Source organism: Ranitomeya variabilis, chromosome 2 (assembly GCF_051348905.1).
Source record: "Ranitomeya variabilis isolate aRanVar5 chromosome 2, aRanVar5.hap1, whole genome shotgun sequence".
Classification (NCBI taxonomy): Eukaryota; Metazoa; Chordata; class Amphibia; order Anura; family Dendrobatidae; genus Ranitomeya; species Ranitomeya variabilis.
In genome coordinates, this window is record NC_135233.1 from 29,260,470 (window position 1) to 29,270,666 (window position 10,197).

The following is a 10,197-nucleotide window of genomic DNA, read 5'->3' on the forward strand; positions in this document are numbered from 1 at the left end:
TTACAAGCTCTTTTCTACGTGCGGAGTGCTTACAAGCTCTTTTCTATGGAAGCTATTTTGCAGTTGGTCAAGATCGCTACCTCCTAATTCAACCAGCTTCTGCGCAATGTTTACAAACTAGCCAGCAGCGGTGGTCGGTCTCCTAGGCAATGAGTTGGAAACAAAAGAAAAGTGTTAATATCTCTAGAACGGCTGAAAATTTGTATTAGCAGTAAATTGCAAAAGTGTATATTTTTAGGAGCTCTATCTGAAAATACACATGCATGAAGATGGGAATAAACCCTTTAAGTAAGGCTACTGATGGGGCTAATGTGATTAGTTGCTATATCAAAACCCTGAAGTTATGGAAATCTCCCACCAGTCTCAAAAGGTTTATCCAAATTACTGAGCCCCCTGTCCTTTTGATCTGAAAATCTATGAAAGGATCTAACCACAATATACACCGGTCATAAAAGTAAAAGCAGGAGGAGAACCTTCCAGCCTGTCTGCATGTCTCCACTGTAGTGTTTGCTGCTGCCAAGAAATATTCCTTATCAAGTTACTGGATGCAGGAAATCTGTGCTATCAACCACACCCCAAAAACACCCTATCATTCAGTCTCATACTTCGCTCTATTATCTGCATCCTGTACCTGGCACATAATCATCGCAGACACCGCCTGAAACTGCTATAGCAAAATATTCAGATGTGTCCTTCCTTCCCTTACTCTTGGTTCAACAGATCCCGAGATGATTGGAAACAAGATGGCCAGCTTTTAAGAAAAGCATGATTTTACAATACTCTGTCAGGAGATGTTTATGCTATATGTGTCCACCCGCTGGTTGTGATGTGAATTGCAGCCTGTCAAATGTTTTGGTAGCGTATCACAATAAAATATATTGACTTTGTTTTGTGACTGTGAAGTAGTCGAAAACCCTTCTCCTGCCTTGTCAAGAGTTTTGACTTCCTGCTCAATCCTTTACACTGCAGCAAGGCTCGTTGGGGTTGATCAAATAAGATGGGACTCTCAAATATTCATGAAATCATCCACCAAAAAATCTGCACTCTGGAGGTAAATTTACATATGGAGGACAATAACGAGTAAAGGAAGCGGCCTTAGAAATCCACCAGATGTCACCAATTCCTATCGTAGTGGATATTGGAGCAGCAGTTGATTGGAGTATGGTGACACTTTGCTCTGGCAAAGCTTGAAAAGTCGTGGAAAAGTTCACACAGAGATTTATTCAAGCGGAAACTGCATTAGGATACGTTCCTTCTTCGGGGAGTTTTTTGATGGGTTTTTCAGAATTTGAAAGAATTTTGCTTTCCTGGAGGTTTCTGAAGCCTTACTGTTGGACAGTGCCGTGTTGGGAGTATTTTCCATTAGGATCCGCATTAGAGAGGTGACGTGCACTTTTTGTTGCATCGAAAGTTTCAAAAAAATGAAGCGGAAAAGCAAAAACGTTCAAAACACTGAACATATGAGCAGTAGAAGTGGTTATACAATAGAAATGAATAGAAAGATATTTTTCAAGAATTTTTAAGTGATTATTTTAGGCTTTTTTTGTGTGCAGAACAAAAATCTCTTTAAAAAAATCCAGTTCATGCAGTGGGTGATCTGAGCTTAACGGCATCAAAAGTTTTTTTTAAAATTGTGCATTTATGATACTTAAAATAAACTTATTTTTGTAGATGATTTTTTTTTTATCCAGTTTTTAAGGCACATTGAAATCTATGAAACATCCATTCCAGATGCAAAGAGATAGACTAACAACAAATTTGTGGTTGCAAAATTAAAAAAAAAAAATGTGCAAAGATCGGTCCTGTATCTATTTAGTCTACATAAGAAAAAAAATATTGTGGTATGGCTGTACAGAATCTCGTTCCACTATAAAAATTAAAGCTTTTTTTGCAGAGGTTCAATGTATCAATAATCAGAATTCTAAGGCAGAGTCAATGCATGTGGACAGCTTCTGACACCCCCCCAGTGCACTTCCATTCTGATTTGCATATGGCTTCTACTCCTGATACCTCATGACTGGCACATCTGATCTCTACTAAAAAAGGTATTATTTTTATTGAGAGACAAGAGTCAAACCACTATCACCATTTGTAAAAATATTTTGTCCGGTTCCTTTTACCATCTGCCCAGCTTTCCTCCAGTTTTTCGAAAAAAAAAAGTTTTTTTAAATCCAACTATTTGCTTTGTACTGTACTAAGTTGCTTATTCTTAGGTGCAGAATCCACACCAAAAAGAAATCTACCACATCTGAACATGGCCTAAGGGGGAAGGATGACGTGAGGAATTGAGGCTGAAGCTCAATGTAAGAGGGTGTGATGCTAATGGTAAGTATGGGGGGATTAGAATCTAAATTCATGGGACACATTGGACAATTTGTATGCTTTTTTTAGGGGATCTTAAAAGGAAGAAGTAACAGACTGGCAGTGTTTACTGAAGCTAATTAATGCAGGGTTTTTTTTCAGCCAAAGCCAGAATTATGGCTTATGGCTTTGTCTCCAAAAGAAATAAAAAAAATCTAAAACTGCAAAAGAGTTTTTCCAAAAACCTGTAGGCTTGTGATGAGGGTGTCACATTCCCCTGAAAGACTTGGAGTTAGTCGGTCATGTTGGGTAATGAATTGCAGATCTTCTTTAGAGATGGTGTGATTTGTATCCCATATTAAATGAATTTAGTTTCCTCTGGTGCTGAAGAGGATAACGACCCTTTCTATGCTGATTAGAGACATGTAGCTCCATTTCAGCTGCTTCTGATCTGGTCATTACCTCTTCCTATATAAACTGGCCAGACCTTGTCCCTGCTGGTGAAAAATTTGTCTTCCTGTGCTGTGTGCTAAAGCTAAATGGTTAAAGTGGAGTTGTTGTAGTAGTGTTCTGTGGTACATGTGTGTTTATCTACTGGTCCCTATTCCCATTTAGTTTATTCCTCCCTGTCCCTATCCTCCTCCCTATTGTTGGTTAGTAATTTTGTATTATAGGGGTTTTCTGTTAACCCTGGTTTGTCTTTGTGTCTTGTTTACGTTACATTTCTGTCCCAGGCCTTATGGGGTGGAGGAGGGGACAGATCAGGGCTTAACAGGAGCATAGTAAGGTCGGAGACTTTGGCCTCTCTACCTTCAAGTGTACCCCCCTGGGACAAGGACAGTTATGGTCCCAGCTCCAGGGTTAGCTTGAGGCTCCCCTTCCGTAGCAAAGACAGTCACAGCATGACAAGGATATGTGCATACGACACCTTTTAAACTCAGGCAAAAGTTTTTCAAGGAAAAGATGTGAACCCAGCTTCCTGAATGCTAAAAATTGCCACCAAATCTAATATGGAACAATACAAAGTAAATCCAGATTATAATAGTTCCATACAAAGAATAGAACATAATACGGTATATCTAAATTGGAGGATATTATTATGATCCATAAGAAATTCAAGTTTTACCGAGATACCAATACTAATAAACACGTTTATGAATGGTGCAGATGGTCTAAATCATCGAAAACACCTAAATCTATATTATAGCACAATAGACCACATACTCCCATTCCATCTGGCATGCATGTCAGCTTTAGCTCATCCAACCAGAACTCTTCTGATGGCAACGCCATTGATACAGATTTTCACGGTGATCTTAGTTATTTCCACAAAACTAAAAATTTTAGAAATTCAAAAAACATAAGAGACACGGCAGACACAAACATTTCAAGCGCCATAGGCATGGCGACTCGCCGCAGAAGGAATGTTTAACCACAAAAACTTTTTCAAATGTTTTAAATTTATCACAGCACATATTGACAGACCCACAAACAGAACTATTGGCCTTGGGATTGAACTTTGTTCCAGACAGAAATTTCGATTTATTTAACACTCTAATGGACATTAATCGGTTTATACGTAACTTCACAGTTAGGAAACATTTTTTTTGCATTTGATGAGTTGACTGTTAACGCCTCAGACAATAATAACATTGTGAATGAATTTCAGGGTCTTTCCTTTTCAGAATAGATGGTGTTAATGGATCTACAAAATCTGCAACCAACCGGCTCTTTGGTTGAAAAGAACATCACTCAAGGAACATATTTTAATACATAAAAAAAACTTTTTCTATCCCGTACAGTCATGAGCAGACTATATGGAACGTTTCCAAAATGTCATTGTGAGAGAGAGAGCAAAAATGTGGATATCCATACCAAATCTCAAAAACATCAAGCTAATTTATCTTCTAAATAATCACATGCATTGCAGGATCTTAAAAAATTAACAGACATCACCATAAGAATGGCGGATAAAGGAGATGTGGTGGTAGTATTGGAAACCAGCATTTATCTTTCTCAAATTAAACTTCTATCGGAGAATATATCTGTCTACGAAAAACTTACGCATGGTCCAACGCCCAATGTCCAAAAAGACATCACTGAAATCATCCAGGATGGTATCTCTTTGGGAGCTCTTGCTCCTTTGCAGGGAGATCTTATGGTGGATCATCCAATTATTCCAATAATGCACGCCCTCCATTAAGTGCATAAACAAACGGACTCACCACCACTGAGACCAATCATTTCGGGCATCGAAACACCTCAGTGAGTGGTTAGATTCTCCTCTTCAACCTTTATCACAAAAAAACCTGGGTTTTTAAAGGACTCTAGAGATATATTGAACCAATTTGCCAACTTAATTTGTACAAATGATTTCTCATGGCTAAGTTGCGACATGGTTGCATTATACCTAAATACCGCAGGACATCGCATTAGAAGCCCTGGGATATCATCTAACCAAACACGGTGATTATTCAGAAGACTTGTGCATGTACGTGATTCAAGCTACCCAATTTCTCATAACTTGCAATTATTTTTCTTTTGATGACAATTTTTTTTACAACACAGGGGAAATTCTATGGGCGCTAAATATTTGCCCTCTTTAGCCAATCTAGTTATGGCTTATTAGTAGGATTTTTTTTTTGTAGAGTCACAATAACCCTTTTCTTCCTTCTATATTCTGGTATGGCAGATATGTAGATGATATACTTCTAATATGGAGGGGGGATGTATCCGGCATACCAGAATTTGTCCAACACCTTAATAACAAACATAACAAATATTCTGCTAATGCAACTTCTATTTCTTTTTTAGACCAACAGTTGGAGGGTATATGTGATCAGTTTGTTTCTACAGCCATCTTTGTCTTTGTTAAACCTTTATCAGGTAACACCATTTTACATGCTAGCAGTAGCCATTCCCGACATACAGGGAACTCGATTCCAGTAGGTGAATTTACACGTATCACAAAAAAATTGTAATAATAAACTCTATTTGGCTACGGAACTAAAACACTCTCGTCATAAATTGTTACGTAGGGGGTTATTCAAACTGGGTACTACATTGGGCTAATAACATTGCAAAAAAACAAAAAAAAAGCCAAAATCTAATTGAATACAACAATTCACACAGGAAATCAGTTGTTTCCAACGAGAAACAACCTGTTTTATCTTTGACATTGAGTCCACGAGTTAACCAGATAAAGCATATTGTTCTCAAACATATTCCCATGAGGATTCAGATCTATCCAATATCTTACGTTCTGGTTGTTCGGTTGCTGCAAAAAGAGCAATTACTCTAGGTAATATATTATCCCCCAGTCTCCTGAATCCTACCCAACAGGGTAAACGTGGCAAGACCACTCAGGTTTTGCAAATGTGTCAGTAACAAATGTCGCACATGCAGTCATTCAACTCCCACACGTATATTTACCAATTATGATTCGGGATGGGCGAACACATAGTGTTACAGTTCGGGTCCAGTTCGGGCTGTTAAAAAACCCTGAAAATTAATAATAAACATTAGAATTATACTTACCTGTCCAGCGACCTGTCCTCCTGTCCCGCTGTCTCCCGGCCACATCTGCTTCCGGGGCCGCTCATTACCCTCTGCCGGTATTCACTGCACTCGGCAGTCTTTGGCTTTTTCCGGCAGTGTTTGTGCGGTGATGTCACTGCCGGAAAAAGCCAAAGACTGCCGAGTGCAGTGAATACTGCCGGCAGTTAATGAGCGGCCCCGGAAGCAGATGCGGCAGGGAGACAGCGGGACAGGAGGACGGGTCGCTGGACAGGTAAGTATAATTCTAATGTTTATTATTAATTTTCCCATATATTTAAAGTCCAAGTTCGGTGTTCGGACGCAAGTTCGTGTCATCTCTGGCCCCAAATTCGAACTTTACAAAAAACTCGGGCGAACTGTTGTGAATTCTGCTCTTGGGTTCCCCCCGGTGGTTGCTGATGGTAATGCAGTTGTCCCTGGGTTGCAATCCTGGGCAGGTGTTCCTGCTGATTGCAGCTCTGACTGGGGTATTTAGGTGTGCAGGATTCATTAGCCCTTGCCAGTTGTCCATTGTTCTTGGAGGCTATGCATCTGTCTGGTTCCTCCTGCCCTGCTGCCAAATCAGCCAAGATAAGTGTCTGGTTTTGTTTCTGCTGCACACATGCTGTGTGCTTAACAATTCAGTGCTATTCATTGTTTTTTTTTGTCCAGCTTAGACTGTGTTTGGATATTTTCTGTCAAGTTGGATTCTCAGGAGATGCAGAGATACATTTCCTGTCTTTAGTTAGATGGTGGAATTTTTGTATTATCTGCTGTGGATATTTTTAGGGTTTTTTACTGACCGCTTAGTATTCTGTCCTATCCTTTCCTATTTAGCTAGCATGGCCTCTTTTGCTAAATCCTGATTTCTGCCTGCGTTTGTCTTTCCTCTTATACTCACAGTCAATATTTGTGGGGAGCTGCCTATCCTTTGGGGCTCTGCTCTGAGGCAAGATAGAATTCCCATTTCCATCTATAGGGGTATTTAGTCCTCTGGCTGTGTCGAGGTGTCTAGGATGTGTTAGGTACACCCCACGGCTACTTCTAGTTGCGGTGTCAGTTTAGGGTTTGCGGTCAGTACAGGTTCCACCTTCTCCTGAGAAAGTCTCATGCGGCTCCAAGGTCACCGGTTCATAACAGCGAACCCGCCAATCTCGAACATCGGGGGGCTCTCCCATCACTAATTATGATGAATCACAACAATTTAAAATCAAGCAATGTATTAATTGTAACAAACAGAATGTGGTTTATGTGATCCAATGCACTACGTGTGATCTTGCTTACATAGGATGCACTACTAGGAAGCTTAAAATCCATATATCAGAACATCTAACCGATATTCTTTCTCCCTCCAGTTTCAACTGCTCAGTATCGAGTGACTCAAAGCACTTCATTATCCACCATAGTCGCTCCACTGCATTCCTGAAAGTGGTCGGCATTGAAAGAGTGCAAACGCTATCCAGAGGTGGATACTTAAAAAGACGCCTGCTGACCAGGGAAGCGTTTTGGATCTACAACATGGGGACATGTATCATTATTAACTCTTAACATGTCAGTCTGTTTCCTTTGTCAGATGTGTGCACTCTATTTTGTGATAATTTGTTGAAATAACTTTTTTTTATACATTTCACACGTTTCTATTGTCACATGTTTTGCTTAAAGGGAATCTGTCACCTCAAATTGTCGGGCTATGTAAATGCCCTGTGTTCGGTCAGATGGGCGGTGTTTCGTCTCCTTTCCTCCACCCCATCCTTCCCCGCTGTCCGTAATATTTTCGGGAATTTGAGTAGGTGTCCTCCATAGTTCGTGCGTGCGCAATGCAATCTTGCCTCGCGCACGAGCAGTATGCTTTGTCCATCTGCGGGCAAAGCCAAAAAGCATTACTGCGCATGCAGCGGCATACTATGTCCTGGAAGTATTTCACTGTATTCTGGGACATAGTGCGCCGGCGCATGCGCAGTAATGCTTTTCGGCTTTGCCCGCGAATGGACAAAGCATACTGCGCGTGCGCGAGGCAAGATTGCATTGCGCACGCGCGAACTATAGAGGACACCTACTCAAATTCACAAAAATATTGCGGACAGCGGGGAAGGATGGGGTGGAGGAATGAAGACGAAACACCGCCCATCTGACCGAACACAGGGCATTTACATAGCTCGTCAATTTGAGGTGACAGATTCCCTTTAAAGGGAACCTGTCAGCAGGATTGTGCACAGTGACCTACAGACAGTGTCAGGTCTGCGCCGTTATACTGATGACAATGATACCTGGTGATGAAATCCGTCTTGTGGTTGTTGTTTAATCTTTATTTTTAGTTTTGAGTTAATCATATGCACGTGCCTCGGGGCGGCCTGTGGGGGTCTTCATGTGGTGCTCTGATTAGGTGTTCATGTGTCATGGCTTCTGACAGGTCACTGATCCCTCACTAACATTTTTTTGCATGCAAGAACTTGAATTCACATATTTCTTTTCTGCTATTTCCACGTGTGGCCGCACGTTTCATTGCTTCTATGTGCCATTGGCTGTTCAGGTGAGCTAATTTACTACTTTTTACTATGAGCGTAAAAGATTTTCAAGCAGATGACGCTTCAGGACACTCTGGGTTGATTTTTTTAGAGACGTCTTTTGTGTCTGTTCCTGAGTGTTTTTCCTTTGGGTTTGGCCGCCGCAGGTTTTTCTGGATGGTTTTCCCATAGCTTTTGTGAAGTATTTTTTTATTATTGTTTCCTGGTTATTTTTTTATGATTCCATTAAATAATGAAGAAAACATTAACAATTTTTAAAGCAAAACACTACAGCAAAATGCTCTAAACAAAAAGGTCAGGTTTTCTTCTGGGCATCTTTTGAGCTTTCTAACTGATTCGTATTGTAAAGTCCAGGGCCTTTTCCGAGCAGAAAACTCCAGAAGGATGGACACATCACTTCTTTTAACCGCTTTTTAGAAACCTGAAGTTGTTAAAAGACGTTCAAAAGCCTAAATAGCAAGTCGTGTTTTTTTTAATAGAAATGCATATATTCATTCTTTGAATGTTTTTTGATGATCAGCGTGAACTTTCTCTTAGGCTATGTGCACACGTCAGGATTTTCAGCAGAATTTTCCTGAACAAATCCGGACTTTTTCTGCAGGAAATCCGCATGTGTTTTTTTGCGCGTTTTTGACGCGTTTTTGCACGTTTTTTTTCCAGAGCTTCCCAAGGCATTAAATAGCGGGAAAAACGCGATAAAACTGCAAAATTAATGAACATGCTGCGTTTTTTACCACGATGCGTTTTTGTCGCGGAAAAAAACGCATCGTGCACAAAAATTGCAGAATGCATTAAAAATGATGGGATGCTTATGTATGTTTTTTTAAGCGTTTTTCCCCACCGAAAACAGCCGAAAAAACACAAAAAAAAGTGAAAAATCCTGAACGTGTGCACATAGCTTTACAGTACTGATAATTATCTGGAAACAGGTGTCTGGTGAAAGGCCTGTGAAATGTACCATACTGTATGTAGTAAAAAAAAAAAATGTCACGCACATATTTTCTACTATTTTTGTATCTTTTCACAATAAAATTCCCATGTACAGTTTCATCTGTAAGGACGGCGCTAACATACAACATGTAAATGTATATATTACATGTATATATATGTATACATGACATTTGTGCTTTCTTACCGTTGGTCTCTTCCACACAATTCCTTTAGTTTTTGCAGAGTTTGGTCCTAATTCATTGTAGCCTAGGGCAGATACACATGCGGGAAACTGGTCGTCTTTGAAAAGAGTCTTGGATGCCAGGCACTGCGCCCGCAGCTCCTCGTAGTCCTGATGTAAATACTTGACCGGGTTCTGGTTTGTACCGAGTCCGTCGGCTACCGCCCTGTTTTTGGCAACTTTTGCTGCAGCCCCTGACATGTTGCCTTCACTCCTGAGGGTCAAGTCTATAGAATGTGACTTGCTGTTAGCAGCAGGCGGAGGTATAAATAAGGGACCAGGTGCCTGTCAATCCGGCTCCTCTACTGCTGGGAGGAGACTGCAAATCTGTGAGCTTAATCACAAGAGTGTAAATATGTGCACAAGACTACCGAGCTGGAAAAAAGGTCACTATCATGGGAGCTACAGGTACAGTAGTAAGTTATACACCCAAAAGAGATGGAAAATCTGCTGAGGCCAGGACCACCAGACTGTGCCAAATATAAAAAAATATATATCTGTGTCTGGTCAATACTAGAGGTACTTTTAAGGTTGGTTCGATTTGCCGAACATATTCTCCGCACAGCTCGAAGATCGTACTCGAACCACATTAAGTTAAACAGGAGGCAAAACCAAATGTATAGACAACACCTTAAGGGGTGACAAAAGGCTTCCCAAACAGCT

General features: G+C 40.5%; 1 protein-coding gene and 1 long non-coding RNA gene across 2 annotated transcripts in view; one reads left to right on the top strand and one right to left on the bottom strand.

Annotated features, from left to right (window-relative positions):
- Positions 1-9,792, bottom strand: part of LOC143804276 (calpain-8-like) — an 83,634-nt gene extending 73,842 nt beyond the window's left edge. The window contains exon 1 of the mRNA XM_077282211.1: positions 9,499-9,792. Coding sequence (XP_077138326.1) covers positions 9,499-9,735 — 237 coding nt within the window. The 5' untranslated portion in view covers positions 9,736-9,792. The remainder of the gene's footprint in view (positions 1-9,498) is intronic.
- On the top strand, positions 1,662-7,380 carry LOC143809050 (uncharacterized). The gene is made up of 3 exons (XR_013222046.1): positions 1,662-2,045; positions 2,214-2,325; positions 7,194-7,380. It is a non-coding gene; the product is annotated as an uncharacterized LOC143809050 (long non-coding RNA).
- Positions 9,793-10,197: the final 405 nt, after the last annotated feature.